Source organism: Xyrauchen texanus, chromosome 49, assembly GCF_025860055.1.
Source record: "Xyrauchen texanus isolate HMW12.3.18 chromosome 49, RBS_HiC_50CHRs, whole genome shotgun sequence".
NCBI classification, from domain to species: domain Eukaryota; kingdom Metazoa; phylum Chordata; class Actinopteri; order Cypriniformes; family Catostomidae; genus Xyrauchen; species Xyrauchen texanus.
Genome location: NC_068324.1, coordinates 23,655,469 through 23,676,030, shown reverse-complemented (window position 1 = coordinate 23,676,030; position 20,562 = coordinate 23,655,469). Strand labels below are relative to the sequence as shown.

At 36.8% G+C, this 20,562-nt stretch overlaps 1 protein-coding gene across 1 annotated transcript in view; it reads right to left on the bottom strand.

The window, feature by feature from the left end:
* The window catches only part of LOC127640088 (anoctamin-3-like), a 217,746-nt gene that overhangs the window by 17,420 nt on the left and 179,764 nt on the right, over window positions 1-20,562 (bottom strand). The window contains exons 14-23 of the mRNA XM_052122483.1: window positions 19,831-19,913; window positions 16,044-16,184; window positions 15,087-15,251; window positions 13,167-13,203; window positions 12,894-13,005; window positions 11,602-11,659; window positions 11,229-11,326; window positions 2,622-2,767; window positions 2,302-2,454; window positions 307-454 (exon numbers count right to left, since the gene is read on the bottom strand). Of these exons, the coding sequence (XP_051978443.1) occupies window positions 307-454; window positions 2,302-2,454; window positions 2,622-2,767; window positions 11,229-11,326; window positions 11,602-11,659; window positions 12,894-13,005; window positions 13,167-13,203; window positions 15,087-15,251; window positions 16,044-16,184; window positions 19,831-19,913 (1,141 nt within the window). The remainder of the gene's footprint in view (window positions 1-306; window positions 455-2,301; window positions 2,455-2,621; window positions 2,768-11,228; window positions 11,327-11,601; window positions 11,660-12,893; window positions 13,006-13,166; window positions 13,204-15,086; window positions 15,252-16,043; window positions 16,185-19,830; window positions 19,914-20,562) is intronic.

Below are 20,562 nucleotides of genomic sequence, written 5' to 3'. Positions count from 1 at the left end.
TAGTGATGTACGGTTTGTTAGTGAATCCTTCTTGAGTCTGTTACTTTCAGTTAATTGGTCGAAATGGTTCACAAATCTGTGTCTGATTTATTAGCGAATGAGTCTGAAACAAAAGACTTGGAAATGAATTGGTCAAAAAGGGTGGGAACCCTGAAACTGGAAGTAAGGCTGTATCTAGGCTTTATTCTCCTAAAATCACCACCAGGGGTGCTAACAAAATCAATCTACAGTATTTGACCTACAATATACAAGACATTAATGTTCTTGGCCCTGTAATTGCTACTTGCAACTATATTAAGATCTTACTTCTCATGCCGGTAACCTCGGTCTACACAGGGACCATATTTGAAAGCATAGACAAAGCGAGGGATGTAGTCCGACGTGATGGCAATGACGAAGGCGTTTGTTATGACAGCCACAACTCCAATTCCTTCCAGGATACCATGCCATATACCTAATTAAGCCAAAAACAAGCAATCAAATTAATAGTGTATCTAGTCAATGATATAACATACAGTGGCACTAACACTGTTTGGACACTCAATCCACACTTAAAAGTTTCTGAATGTCAAAGGATTGGATAAAAAATATGAAAGCAAATGGCATCTGCAAACAAATGGTGCTATAGATTTTCTCAGAACTAACACCATTTTTGCAACTTTTAAGCAACTGGTGTTGAAGTGATTTGTAGTGGATGAAGTCAGTTCCCCTTAAAGGGGTCATGACATGAGAAACCAAATTTGCCTTGATCTTTTGGTATATAAGAGGTCTTTGTATCATTAAAACGTCCTGCAAGTTTAATATTTTAAGACGTCCTCCCCATTCTAAACGAATCATTTATTTAATCAAGCTCAAAATACAGCTCGTTCTGGATTCATGGTTAGAAGTGACGTGTCGGTTAGAAGTGACGTAACAGCGTTTGCATATGACCGCCTCCAGCACAAGATAACTACGATTTAAGCGCCAAGACAACTACGCTCATTTCAGTATCGCCGTCGCCTCACAAGTGTTCAGTCGATGGACAGCGAGCTCTGACAGAGACTACTTGTCCACAGGAAAATTACGATGCCACACAGATGTGCTGTTCCTGGCTGTGGTCAAACAAAACCTCTGAATAAGCTGCCGAAAGATCCAGACGTCAGGGAAAAATGGATGCAGTTTATTTTTTGCGGACGTTCCAGTCACGGCAGTGTTAACTTAAGCGTTTGTTCTGTACATTTTAAGGATGACTGTTTTGAGAACAAATCTCAATATGATGCTGGCTTTGCCAGAAAACTGTTGCTCAAAGATAAGTCCGTGCCGACTATTCTGGGAACAACGACGACGCAAACTGTAAGTAATCTATTTTAAACTTTAAACTACTTTTTAAAGCGCCATTTCATTCATTATAAATAATCACAGTGTTTTTACTTAGTTTACTTGCATATTGTTCTGGCTGGGGGCGTCAATAATTGATACATAGGTACTGACGTTAGCCAATCATAACAGTGGGCGTTAACACTGAAGTCTTAAATGGAAAACGCCCCCAAAACAGACTGTTTGAATCAGAGGATGAGAAACAGGGTGGGAAAAGGTCATAAATCACTAGATTTTAAAAGTTTTTCTTAAAAAAAAATATATTAATACTATAATTGCACCTAAGGGAACATAATAATACAATACAAAAAACCATGTCATGACCCCTTTAAGTTGATAATGGTGTCTTAGAAAAGTAACTACAGTTATAGTTTAGTCATGACAAATCACAGAATTAGTTTTAAAATATTATAATTAGTGTTGTCAGTCGATTAAAATATGAAATCGCGATTAATCACAATTTATCTTAATTTACTCTAAATAGTTACTCGCAAAAGTGCTTCAATTTGGCTCTCTATATATACTTATTTCCCTGTCAAATGCATTTAGTTCCTTCTTAGAAAAGAATACAATATGTAACAATATATATATTTTTATCATTAATGAAATTGTGATCAAGAAATGTTCACATGTTAAATTTTTTTAAATTAATCGCATGTGTTAACCGTTTATTTCGATAACTTTTCATCCAATTGGTTGGCTTGGTTTTGGTGGACTAGATCTGCTCACACTCCTGCTGCTGCTGCTATTTTTCTATGAGACCAGTGAAAATCTTAAGTGTGGCTTAAGTTTCCAAATATCTTTTGGGGACAGTGTATAACAGTACAAATAATGTTAATCAATGTAATTACTGTCATTTCCGCAACAAATTACCCCATTAAATGCTCTTGTGTTTTGAAATGTTGTTTTAAAATAAACAGGTTAATAGAGGTCAAAAGCACTGACCGATGTCAGTTGCGCGTGCAGGCATAGGTCTTCTCCACTGCGTGACAAACTTGTAGGCGTCCAGTCGGATCTCAATGATGTTGTTGAGGAGAGCGAGCAGAGGAGCCAGAGGAAAAGCAGCTACGAAGATAGTAGTGAAACCGAATTGAAGAACTGTACAAAAGAAAGAAATAGACCGTCCATCAACATATCTACACTGGAAGAAATGTAGAAAGCTAAAATTATTATCAACAAAATTGTGCATGCTGAGTAGAGAGCTTTGTTGAAATTGCAACTAATTCTCACATATGAAATAATAAACATTATTGAGGAGAACTCACCCATCTCCAGGTATTCATCCACCAGGCCATGTGCGTTCATGGGCTGCAGGTTCCAGTCTCTGTCCCACTGTGGCAGCTCTTCTTTACTGTTATTCTGCTCTCCTGCACGCTTCATCTTACGCCGAGACCACCAGTTCTGTAGCAGTCTGGATAAGATACACAACACACATTTACCTAAGTTGCAGAAGTAAAATAGTAAAAGCCTTCCATTCTTCTCAGATATTCAATATCATATTATGCACAATATTTTGTATGCTTAATTTTAAAAACCAGTACAAAAATGATGGACTTCAACTTCAGACACTTTAAGCTCTGTGGATTTCTAGAAAGTAGTCTTGTTAAAACATTTTTTCACATAAATTTTTTTTATTTGTGAAGTAACAATGTCCAGCATTGTCCCACTACACTGTTCACTAACTTTAAAAAAATAAATAAATAAACGTTATTTGTGGTTAAATGGTTTGTTGTGGTAGAAATGACACCACATCTTTGGGACAGTCGTAGTTTTAGAAAAATGTAAAGAAATACTTTGCACATAAATATTGAAATAGTTTATTGCACTCTTTGTTTACATTATTATGGTTTTAAACATGTAATAATTTGTATTTTTTATAATGGGTTTTCGTAGTTTAATATTGAAATCTCGAAGACTTCCTGTTTTGGTTGCTGTCGGCACATTGCTCGAGTCTATGTTTGTAGCTTGCTATCCTTCTTAGCATTGCTTATTCCTCTACGTTCATCGAGTTATCCTTAATTTTTGCCATTTTACAGCGTGCTTCGCTTTTTTCAACTTTTCTACTTTTTCAACTGCGTGTATTTTATTGCGTGCACCTGTTTTTCTTTTTTTTCTCCAATTGTCAACATCTTGCATTTTGACTACGTGGATTCATTTTCTCTGTGTTTAACATGGATTACTGCACCAATCTCAAACCTCTGCTGATCAGGAACCACCACAACAAACGCAAACATTTATGTGAGGGATTCATATCGATCTCACCACAACAACTACAACAACAAAACAATTGTCATAGAATCTGCTCATGTTATCGCTTCCTGCACTGCATGCTACGTGTTTACTATAACTTCTTCCATGAGCAGTGAGGGATTTACATGTGATAAATGTAAGGAATTAGTCATTCTGGCAGAGAAGTTTATTGAGTTAGAGACATGCATCTTTCTTTTAGTTCAGGTGTTTTCCCTCAAAAGATGAAGATTGCTAAGATAATACCTATTTTTAAAAAAGGAGATAAACATGAGTTTAATAATTATCGACCTGTTTCAATACTTTCGCAGTTTTCTAAAATAATAGAAAAATGGTTTACTCATAAATTAGATTTATTTTTGGAAAAAAATGATTTACTTTTTGACTATCAATACGGATTTCGATCCAATAGATCAACTGCCGTTGCATTAATTCATTTAACTGAAGAAATTCTTGCTGCAATGGACAAAAAACAGTATTTTGTAAGTATATTCCTGGATTTACAGAAAGCGTTTGACACTGTCAACCATAACTTATTGTTGACAAAACTACAACACTATGGATTAAGGTGTCAGACATATAAATGGCTTGAAAGCTACTTAAGTAACAGAAGCCAATATGTTCAATTTAAAAACCAAAACTCGGGCTGTAAAACTGTTGTATGCGGAATTCCCCAGGGTTCAGTAATTGGCCCTAAACTTTTTATATTATTTATTAATGATATATTTGAGGCTTCTAAAGATATGAATTTCTTGTTGTTTGCTGATGACACAACTGTGTTTAAGACTGGGACAGATTTAAATGAATTAATGGCCACTATTGAAAGGGAAATGATAGAATTAAAGAAATGGTTTGATTATAATAAATTGTTTCTAAATTGGGATAAGACAAATTATATGGTTTTTGGAAAAAAGGGAAAACAGGGATGCACAAAATTAGTTATTGAGAATGTAAATATTGAATGTGTCTCAGAAATCAAATTTTTGGGAGTTATCTTAGACAGCAAACTTAGCTGGAAGCCTCATATTGAGCATATCAAAGGTAAAGTTAGTAAAAATATTGGTATTCTTTATAATGTTAAACACATATTGGATGAAGCTTCATTACAGCTTCTATACATATCCTTAATTGTTCCATACTTAACATACTGTATCGAAGTATGGGGTAATGCTTGCACCAGTTATACAGAAAGGCTGTTCTTACTTCAGAAGAAAGCGATGAGAATTGTGACTTATAAAGGTTTACTGAGACCACACAAACAAACTATTTATAAAATTGCAGACCTTGAAATTAAAAAGAATTGGTCAAATTTAAAATACTACAAATTATGTGGAGAGTGAAAAATAATTTGGTGCCAATACATATTCAAAATAAATTCATGCTAATCACAGACAGTAACAGCAGAAGAAAAGGTAATTTTTGTGTACCATATTCACGCACCTCACAAAAACAAAAAGGGTTTCTTGTAATTGGGATTAATTTATGGAACTCTTTGGACATTGTGCAAAAAACATGTAACACGATTGTTCAATTCAATAAAATGTATAAAAAAAATGTTCTTAGAACATACGAAGGCAGTGAAGCATAAGAACCAATGTTTGACAAATTTGAAATTGTTAATTATTTAGATGTGAAGTAATATGGTACCTAGATAAAGGAAAAGAAAAAAAAAAATAAGAAAAAGAAAAAAAAAACAGCAAGCCATCTGTTTTGTGTCAGATAAAATTATTGAAAAAAGGGGCATGTAATTATAAGACTAGGTCTTCCTCATGCTCCTTTTCAGCAGTGAATGTTATTATTATTATTATTATTTTATTTATTTATTTTTTTTGTTGATGTGATTAATATTGTGTCTGTAATAACATCATGACTGAATAAAGAACTTGAACTGAACTGAACTGAACTGCATCCAAACACTAGTAGAGGTCAGTGAGAAAGAGAAGCTGGTAGATACTGTTTCAGATGCGGATAGTACAGTGTACCGCACACACACTTTTGATTCCGGCTGTAGAGCCCCAGCAGCAGGGCATTTGGGTGACGTCTCAGTGGCATACTCACTCAGCCAAGTGACACCACTCTCCAATTCCTGTTAGGATTTCCATTCGACTCTACCCACTCAGTAATGCACCCACTGAGAATCATGTTGAAAGTGCCCTTGTAATTTGTGATTCTATTGTACGGAACATAAAAATAGAGCCTCTATTGTTGATTGCATTTTTGGGGGCTTGGGTATCTGACATCAGATCAAATAATATAATATCATATAAAGATAGGGCTACTAAACATGAGATCTCTTTCTACCAAAGCACAAATTGTAAATAAAATTATTACAGATCATAGTTTCAATGTGCTCTGTTTGACTGAAAGTTGGTTTAAATCAGATTAATATATTAGATTAAATGAGTCTACTCCCTATTGTTATAAACATCAGCCTCATCTGAAGTGCTGAAGAGGAGGTGTTGCTACAGTTTAAAGATAAGTTTTTAGTGTTTTGAACTAATAATGCTTAAAGTGACATCATCAAATAGAAATAAAAAAATCTAATTTGTCTTTTGCCCTTGCTATAGTATATACAGGTGAAACTCAAAAAATTAGAATATCGTGCAAAAGTTCATTCATTTCAGTAATTCAACTTAAAAGGTGAAACTAATATATTATATAGACTCATTACAAGCAAAGTAAGATATTTCAAGCCTTTATTTGATATAATTTAGATGATTATGGCTTACAGCTTATGAAAACCCCAAATTCAGAATCTCAGAAAATTAGAATATTGTGAAAAGGTTCAGTATTGTAGGCTCAAAGTGTCACACTCTAATCAGCTAAACACCTGCAAAGGGTTCCTGAGCCTTTAAATGGTCTCTCAGTCTGGTTCAGTTGAATACACAATCATGGGGAAGACTGCTGACCTGACAGTTGTGCAGAAAACCATCATAGACACCCTCCACAAGGAGGGAAAGCCTCAAAAGGTAATTGCAAAAGAAGTTGGATGTTCTCAAAGTGCTGTATCAAAGCACATTAATAGAAAGTTAAGTGGAAGGGAAAAGTGTGGAAGAAAAAGGTGCACAAGCAGCAGGGATGACCGTAGCCTGGAGAGGATTGTCAGGAAAAGGCCATTCAAATGTGTGGGGAGCTTCACAAGGAGTGGACTGAGGCTGGAGTTACTGCATCAAGAGCCACCACACACAGACGGGTCCTGGACATGGGCTTCAAATGTCAAACGTCTTCCCTGGGCTAAAGAAAAAAAGAACTGGTCTGTTGCTCAGTGGTCCAAAGTCCTCTTTTCTGATGAGAGCAAATTTTGCATCTCATTTGGAAACCAAGTTCCCAGAGTCTGGAGGAAGAATGGAGAGGCACACAATCCAAGATGCTTGAAGTCCAGTGTGAAGTTTCCACAGTCTGTGTTGGTTTGGGGAGCCATGTCATCGGCTGGTGTTGGTCCACTGTGCTTTATTAAGTCCAGAGTCAACGGAGCCGTCTACCGGGACATTTTAGAGCACTTCATGCTTCCTTCAGCAGACAAGCTTTATGGAGATGCTGACTTCATTTTCCAGCAGGACTTGGCACCTGCCCACACTGCCAAAAGTACCAAAACCTGGTTCAATGACCATGGTATTACTGTGCTTGATTGGCCAGCAAACTCGCCTGACCTGAACCCCATAGAGAATCTATGGGGCATTGCTAAGAGAAAGATGAGAGACATGAGACCAAACAATGCAGAAGAGCTGAAGGCCGCTATTGAAGCATCTTGGTCTTCCATAACACCTCAGCAGTACCACAGGCTGATAGCATCCATGCCACGCTGCATTGAGGCAGTAATTAATGCAAAAGGGGCCCAAACCAAGTACTGAGTACATATGCATGATTATACTTTTCAGAGGGCCGACATTTCTGTATTTAAAATCCTTTTTTTTTTAATTGATTTCATGTAATATTCTAATTTTCTGAGATTCTGAATTTGGGGTTTTCATAAGCTGTAAGCCATAATCATCAAAATTATACCAAATAAAGGCTTGAAATATCTTACTTTGCTTGTAATGAGTCTATATAATATATTAGTTTCACCATTTAAGTTGAATTACTGAAATTAATGAACTTTTGCACGATATTCTAATTTTTCGAGTTTCACCTGTATATATATCACCCGGGCTGTATTCTGATGGAGATGTCGACTATGAGGAAAGACGAACGGATAGAGACAGAGCACACCAAATTTACCATCTGAATCTCTTAAAACTGTGGAGAGAGGTGGTACCCATGGCTTTGGCGACAGTCGTCCCAGAGAATGTGGAGTTAGGACTGGAGGTGGAATCAAAACCACTCATTAAACCACCCCAGTGCCCTGTGAAGACCACCTCTTGCCATCACAAGTCAATGAGGTTGCCAAGTTGCAAAAGGAGTTTTCCAATGTGTTTTCACATCTACCTGGTCATATGAAGCTCACAGAACACCACATTGAGATTACTCCAGGAATGGAGGTACTTTCCCACCCCTATTGGTTTCCGGAACACAAGAAAAAAGTTGTCCGGGAACAACTCATGGCCATGGGGTAATCGAGGAGTCCCACAGTGATTCGGTCAGCCCAGTGTTATTGCTACCTAAGGCCGACAGGTCTGTCTGGTTTTGTGTGGACTTTATAAAAGTTAATGAGGTGTCTACATTCGACATGTACCCCATGCCTTGCATTGACAAACTGCTCGATCAGTTAGGTGTGGGTCATTTTTATTTGACACTGGATTTAACAAATGGATGTTGGCAGATCCTCTTTACTCCCATGTCCTGAGAAAAGGGCTTTATCCACTCCGTTTGGATTACTACAATTAGTCACCTTTCTGTTTGTTTTTTTTGGGGTCGCACTACATTTCAGTGACTCATGGACAAAATTCTCTGCCTGCATGCTACATATATCGCTGCCTACCTGGACGATATTAGTATTTATAGCAATGACTGGCAGCGGCATATACAGCAACTGAGGGTCGTCCAGAGATGACTGAAACGGGCGGGACACACAGCGTATCTGAGGAAGTGTGCAATTGGACAGGTAAATGTACGGTATCTGGTTTCAACTTGGATCATGAACAAGTGCATCCCCAAATTGATAAGACAGCAGCTATTGTGGCTAGTCCGAGACCCAAGACCAAAAAGGAGGTGAGATGGTTCCTGGGGCTGGCTAGCTATTATCGTAGGTTTGTACCAAACTATTCAGATGTCATCAGCCCACTGACTGATCTCACTAAAAAGGGAACACCAGACCCGTTCCAGTGGACGAAGCCGTGCCAACAGGGGGTTACATGTGTGAAATCTGCACTCTGTGGCAGACCACTCTTTTATTCCCCTGACTTCTCTGCCCCTTTTTTGTTACAGACACACATCAGACATGGGGTTGGTGGCTGTATTATCCCAGATAGTGGAGGGGAGGAGCACCCTGTGCAGTACATTAGTCAGAAACTCTTGGTGCGTGAGACAAAGTACAGCACGACAGAGAAAGAGTGCCTGGCCATCAAATGGGTGGTCCTCACCCTCTTGTACTACTTTCTTGGGAGAGCCTTCACCCTCTGTTCGGATCACGCCCCACTCCAATGGCTCCTATGCATGAAGAATGCTAATGCATGGATCACTCTTTGGTAGCTGGAACTTCAGCCCTTTAAATTCGAGGGGTCCACAGGCTGGGGGCGCAGATGGCTGTGGCCGATTTTCTCTCTCGGAATGGAGGGTAGTCGGTAGCAGGCCGGATGTTTCCCTGACCTGAGTTGGGAGTGATCGAGCACCGATCTGTGGAGAGTGAGGTCCAGGAAAGCTGTTCCAGGAAAGCTGTTTATTTACTTGAGTCCAGGCAATTGTGTTCTGTCTTGTGTGATGTGATTTCATGTTTTGTCTGGTCTGTGTCCTGTGTGGAGAATTTCACGTGTTCTCTTGTGTTGTTGTTGCCTAGCATGAGTGCATGTTGCTCTTGTGTCACTCTGGCAGCATGGGCTCATGTCTATTGTTTGTGTGAGTGTTAGCATGAGTGCATGTTGCTCTCATGTCATTTTAGCAGCTTGCACTCATGTCTATTATTTGTGTCTGTCACTTTTGTGAGTTATTGCGTGGATTTGTTTTGGGACATTGTCATGCACTTCTCTGTCTTGGGTGATAACCCGCCCCCTCGTTTGCCGTGTTTTCTTGTTATTAGTTCCACCTGCCTCCCTTGTTACCCTCGTTGTTTGCTCACTTATTCATTCTCAGTTTATGCTCTGTCTTTTACTAGTTCATTGTGGGATGTTGCTTGTCTTTATGTCCCCCGTTTGGGCTCTGTTGGTTGTGTTCCCTGGTTCACGTGGATTCCTGTCAGTTCCTTGCTTTAGCCCGTCATCACTGTGTTGCCCTGGATGGTTTTTTTTTCGCCTTCAGGGTAGTTTTTGTTTGTTTTTTGTTGATTTTGTAAGTAATACAAGCCCATTATGCTACTCTGCATTTAAGTCCTGCCATTTACTCTACTAAATCTGACAAACACAGACTGAATAGAATCTAAACTAATTGCAGAAGTTTAAAAGTGCATTTTTTTATGTATGTTGTCTTGGACTTGTACTGACACCAAGGGGTGTGGATGAAGCATCATTCAAATGAAAAAGCTTTCAGTTACCAAAGCCATTGTAATTCACTATTCAAAGTCAGTCATGATCAATTGAATCCAATAGTGAAAGTGTTCAATAACAGTGTGGTTACTGAGATTAAGATTCAGTAGTATTCTGCTGGTCATGTGATCCTAACATAGCTGCCCCTATGAGGGGTCCATATGTAGCTCACCATGTACAATAAAACCTGCTTTTATAAGGTTACAGATATGACTGAAGTCTGCATTTCATGCGCATGCTCAAGATCACCATTCAATTAAAAGTACAACTTTTAATGTTGAAAAAAAAAAAAAATCACTGAATGCACCTTTTCTAAATAGAGTTAGAGATTTACAGCAAACCCTATCCAGATTGTTTGAGTAATATATAGTAGTGCCTTGCGAACACAGCATAATTGTAATCAATAAATAATGTTTCAGGTAAGCTTTCATGTTATGCTAATGAATGACAGAGGACATTGATGATAATCTAAACTAATGCCCCTCATCATGTTTTCTTTGAAGTACACTCTGTAGCCGTGGCTCTTTCTGATGATGCATTCTCTTTTCTCTATACTGCAGGATTGGCAAAATCACTCACTGAGTGCAGTGAACAGGAACTGAGGACAAACTCTCTCTTCCTGTGTGCCAGTGCAGCTAACACTCTCTGCTTCTGTTCGCATGAACCTTAATAACTGAGTAACAAACCCCCCCTGCGCTCTAACACTCAGTAACATATGTCTCTGTTTATCTGGTATATGATTTAAAGAAAACGTGCCATTCATGATACATATAATATAATATAATGTACACATGTAGTTGACAAATAATGTCCATGGAATTTTTCTAATTACTAATTATTATTATAATTATTTTCTAATTAATATTTTAGGTGTATAATATATATATATATATATATATATATATATATATATATATATATATATATATATATATATATATATATGGGAATTCAGTTTCTGATTATAGACTAGGGGCAGAGCTACATGTTCTACAAGGATCTAATACTCACGGGTAGCCCAGCTCCATGAAGTTATTCCAGATCTGTTTCAACACCATGATCACTCCCATTTGTAGGCACAAGTCGATTAGACAACCACTGGGATGACACTGAGAAAGAAAAATCAGCATAAGCATCTGTGCTGGTAATTATCATGACAGTTGCTCTTTCATTCCCTGAGACACCCATGCACACTAGATGTGAAAACAGCACAAGTGTTATGAGCAACTGCAGTTTTTTTTTTATGGAATTTCTAGAGAGTCTGCACTGAATGATGACCACTTTATTGAAAGGAAGAGTTCTGATATGGGAGCGTCGATCATGCCAACAGGCAAACATTTCAGAGTGTGAGAGGAGTCATTACAGCCTATCTCATCTAACCCACCTCCTCCATTCTCCATCGGTTAAACAGCTTATTATAGTCGCCTGGCCTGCCAGCAAACCTGCAAACACACACAAACACAATACACACACAACACAATAACACATACAATATTAGCTTGGAAATTCAATTAGACACACTATCATGGGAGAGGGTGTTTGTTTGTATGTGCGCTACCGCCAACGGTGGACAAATCACGTTCCTATATGTGTTAGTCAAATAAGGAAAAATTACAGATCTGAAGTGGAATAGTCAGGGCAAATGTAGGCAGCAAAGCTAGTTAACAGACTATTGAATACGGAAATTATGTAGTTGAAAATCAACAGCAAATATACAGTGGGGTTCAAAAGTCTGTTTGTGCAAATGCTTAATTTTTTTAATGTTATGCTTTTTTCAATACAAATTATATTCAATCTAAAATCATTTGGGTGATCATGAAATTGAGAGTTTCTTAGTATTTGGTATGTCTCAAGTATTTAATAACTGGATAAAAAGACAAAGGTATTAGTTCACCCAAAAATAAAAACTCTCTCATCATTTTCTCACCCTCATGCCATCCCAGATGTGTATGACTTTCTTTCTTCTTCAGAACACAAATGAAGATTTTCAGAAGAATATCTCAGCTCTGTAGATCCATAAAATGCAAGTCTTAAAATATTATTTTGTGTTCTGCTGAAGAAAGAAAGTCATACACACCTTTGATGGCATGAGGGTCAGTAAATGATGAGAGAATTTTCATTTTTTGTGTAAACTATTAACGTCTATCATGAGGAAATGAACTACAATCCCATGTACCATTGCAGATGATGTAATCATATTAAAAACAATGGAAAAATATGAAACTATCGATTTAAAGTTATTCATTATAAGTGTAGAAATAACATTTAATTTTTATAGCAAAATATTCAGATATACAAATATATAAGTAGTTTGAGAGCATTGTGAGATCAACTCGATTGCGTCATTCACAGTGTGTCATGGGAGTGGACAATCGCTGCAGAGCTCTTTTGGTGTGCTTTTTTTGCTGCTATTCTCTGATTGGTGGATTTTTTTCAAGGATCATGGGGACTGAGGTTGTTTACCAGGAATCCCACTATTAAACAAGTTTTTAACATTGAAGTTGAAATAATACATACTGATGTCCTTAACAGAAGCATAAAAGTGAAGGTTTTTGCATAGGAATATCATGCACAAAATCGGGGTAACTGTTTTACATATTCTCCCCTCTAACTTTTGAACCCTACTGAATGGGAGCCCACTCATTCAGAGATTTGACAGTTGCTCTGAGTGCTCACCTTCCTAAGAAAAACGCTATGTAGAAGGTAGAGCTGTTGAGATTTACAAACTGGAAAAGGAACATCTTGAGGGCAAAGCTGTTTTCCCACTCCGATTCTGTCCGTGGGTGTTCTAAACCACAAGAGAGAAAACCTTCAATGTTAGAATGGCTCTTCTACGATCTTTAACGCTGAGTCGTACTGCCATTCAGGATTTTGAAAAGTTTCTCACCACTTGAAGGCTAGACTTTCTCACCCTTAATCAATAGTCACCTTGACTGAATCGATACTTACCCAGGTTTGTAAGTAGGTAGGACACTTTCTCATAGACCTGTTGGGGAAAATAAAATGCACTAAGTACCACTACAGAGAAGGTTGAGAAAATGAACTGAAACATTTTGTTTCATTACACACCGACCACGCCACAAAAAATACGTTCAATTGCCGTGAACAACAGGCACTCCGTAATTAACTTATAAGTACAAATTAATTTTTTGTCGTACATTTACTTTTGATATTTTTGAGTATACTGTTTTCATAAGCATTTCCTATAGTATACATCCAAAGAATCTAGTGGATATTTTTGCCTTCAATTCACAGCAAAAAATATTTTAAATGGAAACAGTGCATTTTTAATAATCTATTTACGTACATCCAGGGTGAAAATGTACCTCCTGAGAAAAGTGTTTATTTAAATTAGATACATTTTCTGTCTTTGTTTGGTGAAGAAAACAAGTACAGTTTACTTAATTTGAATATCTTTTCTGTTGCATATATTTATTTTGTACTATACAATGACTTTAAAAAATAAGCAATATTTATTTAATTCAGAGATACTTAAAGGCAACACATTTTATTGATTTATAATTATATTAATATTTATATATTTTTTAAATGGTGTAAAGAAAATTAATTGGCATTGATACAGAGTAATGAATTCTGGAATTTTTATATCATGACCAGGGGTGTAAAGTAAGGAATTACAAATACTCATGTTACTGTAACTACCATTTCCCAAGAATTGTACTTTTTTAAGTAGTTTAGAAATTTTATAATTTAACTTGAGTTCATTTTAAGTGCTGTAAATGGAAGTGCAACGTAGTGCAGTGTAGTTCTAGCGGGAAGACTAGCAGCTGTACATCATTACTTCATTAGCGGGGTAATTCCTAGCCAATCACATGTAAGCCATTGCTTTATAAGTCTGCTCACAATCTATCACATTGCTGTTTCAGTGCGCTAAAACACAGGCAACCTCCGCCACCCCACCACCACCAGCTGAGCCCTGTCCCGCACGGGGGTAGGCTCCTCGCCCCTGCCTCCTATCTCCAGCAGGATATGACGGTTCCGGGCACAACTCCCTCGGACCGCCGGACGGGGCCTACGCCAAAGAGAGAGAAATTACTTTGTTTTACATTTATCAAATAAATGGCATCTTAAACTTCACTCAAGCCTGCGTGTCTTCCCGATAGAACTACTTTTACTGCACTATTTTCCCACCGTCTGTGTTCGCTAATTAAATTGATTAAATTTTTATCAACATGATTGGCTAGGGAGAGTCTCGTGACGCCCATCCAATCAAATCACACGTAAAAAACAGCTGTAGATCTGGCGCAATCTGTTATAGATGCCTCAAGCACAGTTCAACACCTGAACATCAAAGCCGCACCTGAAAGAGATTTTCTCAGTGAAAAAGGCCAATTGCTTGATCGTGTCATGTGAGTTTAACTTGTTTCATACATTATGATATTGAAAATAAATTCTGTAATCATGTCGCCCTTTTATGTTTTTAAATCAGATTCATGTAGTGTTTACAGTATCATAGATAAGTGATGTATTTTAAAAGTTGTCAGTCACAAACACCTATAACATATCTATATTTTTTATTCTTTCTGGCAAACAAGGGAATGTAAATTATGGTACGTGTGCTACATTTTTAAATTGCAGCATAGAGTTTTATTATAAATGGCATAACTTTCACAACTCAGTACCCAATACTCACTACTCATGAGTACTTTTAAATGAGCAACTCTTTTACTCTTACTTGAGTAGTTTTTAGGACAGGTACTTTTACTCTACTCAAACTACATTTTTAAGAAGTAACAGTCCTTTTACTTGAGTATTATTTTTCAGTACTATTTCCACCCCTGATCATGACAACCCTTCTTTATATTTATGGTGTGAAGAGGCTTTTGGGACTTGAGAAAAGACACTAACCACATTGAGAGACATTATGATCATAAAGTTGATGCAGACTCCAGTGCCTGAGGTGGCAAACTGCCAGTTCTTCTTCACAAACTCCCACTGGAATGAGGCAAACTTCTCCATGACGATGAGCCGGAACACCACCACAGCAAACACAGCGGTCAGAACCAGAGAGATCTGGAACAAATATGAAAAGAGATGCTGTCAAACTGTTATAACAGGAATATAACATCAATGATGGAATATTGATGGAAATATTTATTATGATTAGTTTGGAATGTTCAGGAATTTAATATAGTCATAGCCTATAAAAACACAAAAACAGAGCAAAATAACTTTTTTGTGCACAAAGACCACAGAGGGAGACAGGTGAGGGCTTTCACACTAGCAGTTTAGTTTTGTGTCACTGTTAAGGAGAATGTGTACATGAAAGACATTTGTGACAGGGTGGAGGGCAGGGCCGGGTCATGATGCTACACACCCTGTCCCTAATCAGGCTAATTAAGCCTCAGAGAGGGATAAAGGCCGACTGGAGACTGCAGTGGGACAGAGAGAGAGATTTACGGGCAGCTGTCCGACATCTTTGTGTGTTTGCCTCCCAAGCAACCGTGCCAATTTGGTTGCTTAGGAGACCTGGCAGATGTTTATTAGATTGTGATGCTTTCCAGATAAAAAGATCTAAAACATACATCTCAGAGATGTACGCATGCTTTCTGGGGTAATCACTACAAATATGGGATTCAGAAAGTCACGTTGACGCAATGTAATTTGGTACGTCGCTGCGACCGATATGGTACAGTCTGTTTAAGTCGTCAAAATGAATTTGTGTAAGATGGGATTATAAGTGAATAATGGCTTCGATTTTGGTCTGTTCTTAAAACTTAAGCTATCGTATGTCTTCAATAAACATGCACTTGTTGTATGGACTACTTTTATGATACTTTTTATGGTGTATAATGCGACACCTACCATAAAGAATATACCAGAAACAGACACCATGAGACGGCTGAGTTTATCTGTGAAGGGCTGGAAGGGCTCTGGTTTTCCTGAGATGGGATTCACTCGCTCCTTACGAGAGTATTTGGCTTCAAACTGCGGCCGTAGGTTTTCCTTTTCGAAAACACAACATTACTTTATAAAACATTAGCTTGGAGATCTTTTCACAGTTTCATAAACGAATCTCATCACACATAGATGTTCAGCATCATCATCTGCTGTGGCTGGGCATGAAGACCAGAGATGATGTCACTCCAGAGGTTGATCACATGACCCGCATGATGAATGGTCACTGTAGTGTCCTCAACATGATACACATCTATTGACTGCACACATACTTTATGTATTTGTTAAAAGTATATTCAGCAATATGACAATCAACTATAGCAGAAGGATTGTATACAGCAGCAGTTCTCAAACTTTACAGACAGAGTACCGTTGCAGATCAAATCAGACAAACATGAGCTATGCATTTTAATCTAATGATTTGAAACAAAGAAATATTATATAAAAATAACTTCGCATAAACGCATCATAAAATGTAGTCCACACAACTTGTGCACTACATTCCATGTCTTCTGAAGCAATATGATTGGTTTGTGAAAGAAACAAAATTGTATTTGTTTTAAAGCTCATTTTATGAATTATCCCACATTTGCTTTATTTATTTATTTTTGTAATTTTAATTTTATGGTGCTTTGTTATATTCTTTTTTTTATCTTGACAGCCCCTAGTCACTGTATGCTTTTATTGTATGGAAAAGAGCAGGATGTTGTTTTAAAGCTTTATCTTTTGTGTTCTACTGAATAATGAAATTTGGGTTTGAAACGACATAATGACAAGATTATCATTTTGAGAGTATGTATTGCTTTAAAACTGTAAACTGACCATGTGATGTATATCCAGGGCAAGCAACCATAGTTTAAGAAGCACTGTTATACAGAAACCAGAATACAAACACCAGACGCATAGAGGATATCAGCCACGTCTGAACGCTTTGGTTTCTGAAGGATTTTGGGATGTTCCCCACACACACATCACACACAATCAATTCTGAATACAACCAATTCAGTCAATTCACTGAGTGTTTGCACATGCTGAGATGACATGATTTGTGAGTCATATTCACATAGAAAACACAGCATGCACAACACAACATGAAACAATAAGAGGCACACTCACAGAACACAGCATGAAACTGGATTTACACTATAGGAAATATAACAAACAGCACATAGATTGGCCACACACCACTTCCATTTATTCACAAACTAAACACTAATTTTAACAGGTGGGTCATTCATACAATTTTGTGTCTTTTAATTCGACATTTAAAGTTATGTTTTATTTATAATGTTTAATTTCAGCTGAATAAATTTTAATGGCTTGTTAAAATTAATACAGACTATTTATACTGTTGCACACTGCATTAGTCATAAAAGTCTAAATAGCATGTATTCTTTGTGGTAAATGTGTAATTTTAAAACTGACAGTGGAGGTTTTGTTTGTCCTTTGACTTATTGTTTTACTTTATATTTTATTTAATTTTATACCCTTTACTCCCAATTTAGAGTGCCCAATTTTCACTATTTACTTGGTCCTTGTGGTGGCATGATTACTCACCTAATTTTCTCCGTGAAAGGGTTGGGGCGCCTCTGCCGGGGTCCTGTCCAGGGGCCCGTTAGCACATCAACTGTCTAGAGTTGTTGGCTGTATCTCTTGCCCTACGGAGGTTTCTCCCACTAAACCGGGGCAAGCACGTCTTTATCAGTCAGCACCGACGGTAGCATACATAAATCGCCAAGGCGGTGTGCGCTCTCATCATATGCCACAACTTGCCCGCCATCTTCTCCTTTGGAGTCAGCCACGACTCCGGTCGCTGCGAGCCACTCACATCATGTTCGGTCCGGCACATTCTCACGTCACTTCATTCGACACAACGTTTCGTTCCTTCCCTCGGGGAACGGAGGTTACAACAGTAACCATGATGATATTTAGCTACAGTTAGGTTTATGCATAACATCCCAGTTAATAATTTTCCTTTTGAATATAAAATTGCACTACCAGCACATCCAGCGGTGACAAAAGCGAGTTGGTGCACTCAATTTTGGTTGTATCCAGGTGTCCATTGCTTGATGAGATTGCAATAAGCATGCAGCATTTAGAAGTTTTTTCTAAGCAATATTAATGTTCTTTATTAAAATTATTAGAATCTATCTGCAAAAAAATCTGCAAACTTAAACTTGGTGAGCTCGTATTTTCTATGAAGAACAGATGATGGTGTTGACCAATCAGTGGAAACAGGAGTGTCACACCCACCCACATATGCAAAACAAATATTCAAATTATAAACTTTGTTTATATGCACGAACGAAAGATTTGTTTTCTTGTTTTTGACAGTTTTCTTTTTAAATTGAAAAACAATTTAAAAAAGGTGACAAACATGAACCATTTCAATGTTTATTGTGTGAAAATTATTTCTATAAATTTTTTTTTAAACTATTACTGTTGTGGCTTCATGTCACCCCACCATAACAATTTTGCCCCTAATTAAGATTTGTCAAAAGTTAGTGTAATTGTAAACCAAGTGGACAGTATAAGTGTCCGTGAAAAGCATGCTTGAGATGAAATATTCTTATTGTTATTCTTAAATTAAGTGATGTTTGGAGAAAACAACAAAAAATCAAGCTTAATATCCCTTGAGAGCAGAAGATTTTAATTGGGCGTCATTTAAATTCAGGCTGTAATTAATTCAAAATACTCAAAAAGTGTGAAAATAATAAATAATTGTATTAAGGATTCATTTTAATCGCAGTTTTATTTCAAAAACATAAAACACAATACAGAATGTGCTGGAAATGACATTGTGCTGGGAATTTTCAGGACTTTCAGATAAAAGAAAAAATCTCCTGTGAGTGATGCATGTACATACATACACTGTTGGACATGGTCAGTAGACTTGCCATAAAATACATTTTACCACGTTAAACCAAAAATATGCACTTATATATTAGGGCTGAGAAATGTATGCAATTAATATTTTTAACATATTAATTATATATATATATATATATATATATATATATATATATATATATATATATATATATATATATATATAAAATAACACAATTAACATAGTGTCCACTGATTTTATGATATGCATACACGTAGATGTATCAAATATTTATACTTGTAAAAATGTGTCTAATTAACTAAATAAATGTATTAACTTAAAAAGGACATTTTAACATGTACATATTTAAATAATTAAAATAAATAATGACTTACCAATTTCTTGCAAGTTCTTTGAGACAAGGTGTTGATTCTATTTAGATGATTTTCTAAATGTTTGTTGTAACGTATCATGTACCACAGTTTCATGATTAATTGTGATCAATCACAGAAATCTGTGTGATTAATTAAACAAATTTTATTGTTTATTAATTTATTAACAAATTTGTTTAATATACATACTATATAGAATTTTACCCACCGAATGTCCACCCTGATACTGCCCACTTAACTGGATGGGCAGCTGAATGTTTAAGTCATTTTGGTTGACTTGCATGACTTTTGCATGAACGTGTCCCTTTAATGAAACATAAAAATAATTTTTTCAAAAGTTTCACAGCCGAAAAGGCACTGTATTGCAGGAATGACCCATGACTCAAAAGACTGTGATATTTCTGATTGTGTTTTTAAGAAATAAATTACATTAAGCATCACCATTTCAGTTATAACAGGAAGGTAAGCTCACCTCCTCCTCCTCCCAGTCAATCAAATCCCAGTTGTACGTTAGCTCCGCCCTCCTCCTCTTCCAGAACTCAAGGAACACAGTGGCTGTGATGATAGAGGAGTAAACAATAAGATATGAACATAAAGCCATTTTTAGGTCAGGTCTGCTGTGAGATCAGTAAGGTGACTAAGGGGCTGCTCAATCAGAAAATGTTCTTACCCTAATAAAAAAATAAATACATAAATACTGTTCCCCAAGCAGTTTTAAGGGACTTGGGGGGTTCTGATTCATTGAATTAAAAAGAAAAAAGTAGTACAACAACAAAAACAAAAAGACAAATTATTGTCGTCATACATATTGCCTAATACTCTATACAACAACAACAAAAAACTAGAAAAAAAGTTCGTCGAGACAAACTTTAAGTTGGCTTGTGAACGTTTGGACCAGAAAGTTTGAAGAAGTTTAAAGTAGTTTGAAGTTTAAATTAGTTTAAAGTAGTTTATAGTTTAAAGTAGTTTATAGTTTAAATTAGTTTGTAGTTTAAAGTAGTTTGTAGTTTAAAGTAGTTTAAAGTTTAACTTAGTTGCTAGATAGATAGATAGATAGATAGAGAGATAGACACTCAGATAGATATATAGATAGACACGTTTTTAGCATGTTTTAGCACTTTGCTAGGCGAAGCTAGCATGTGTTAGCATGAAGCTAGCACGTTTTTAGCATGTTTTAACACTCCGCTAGGCGATGCTAGCATGT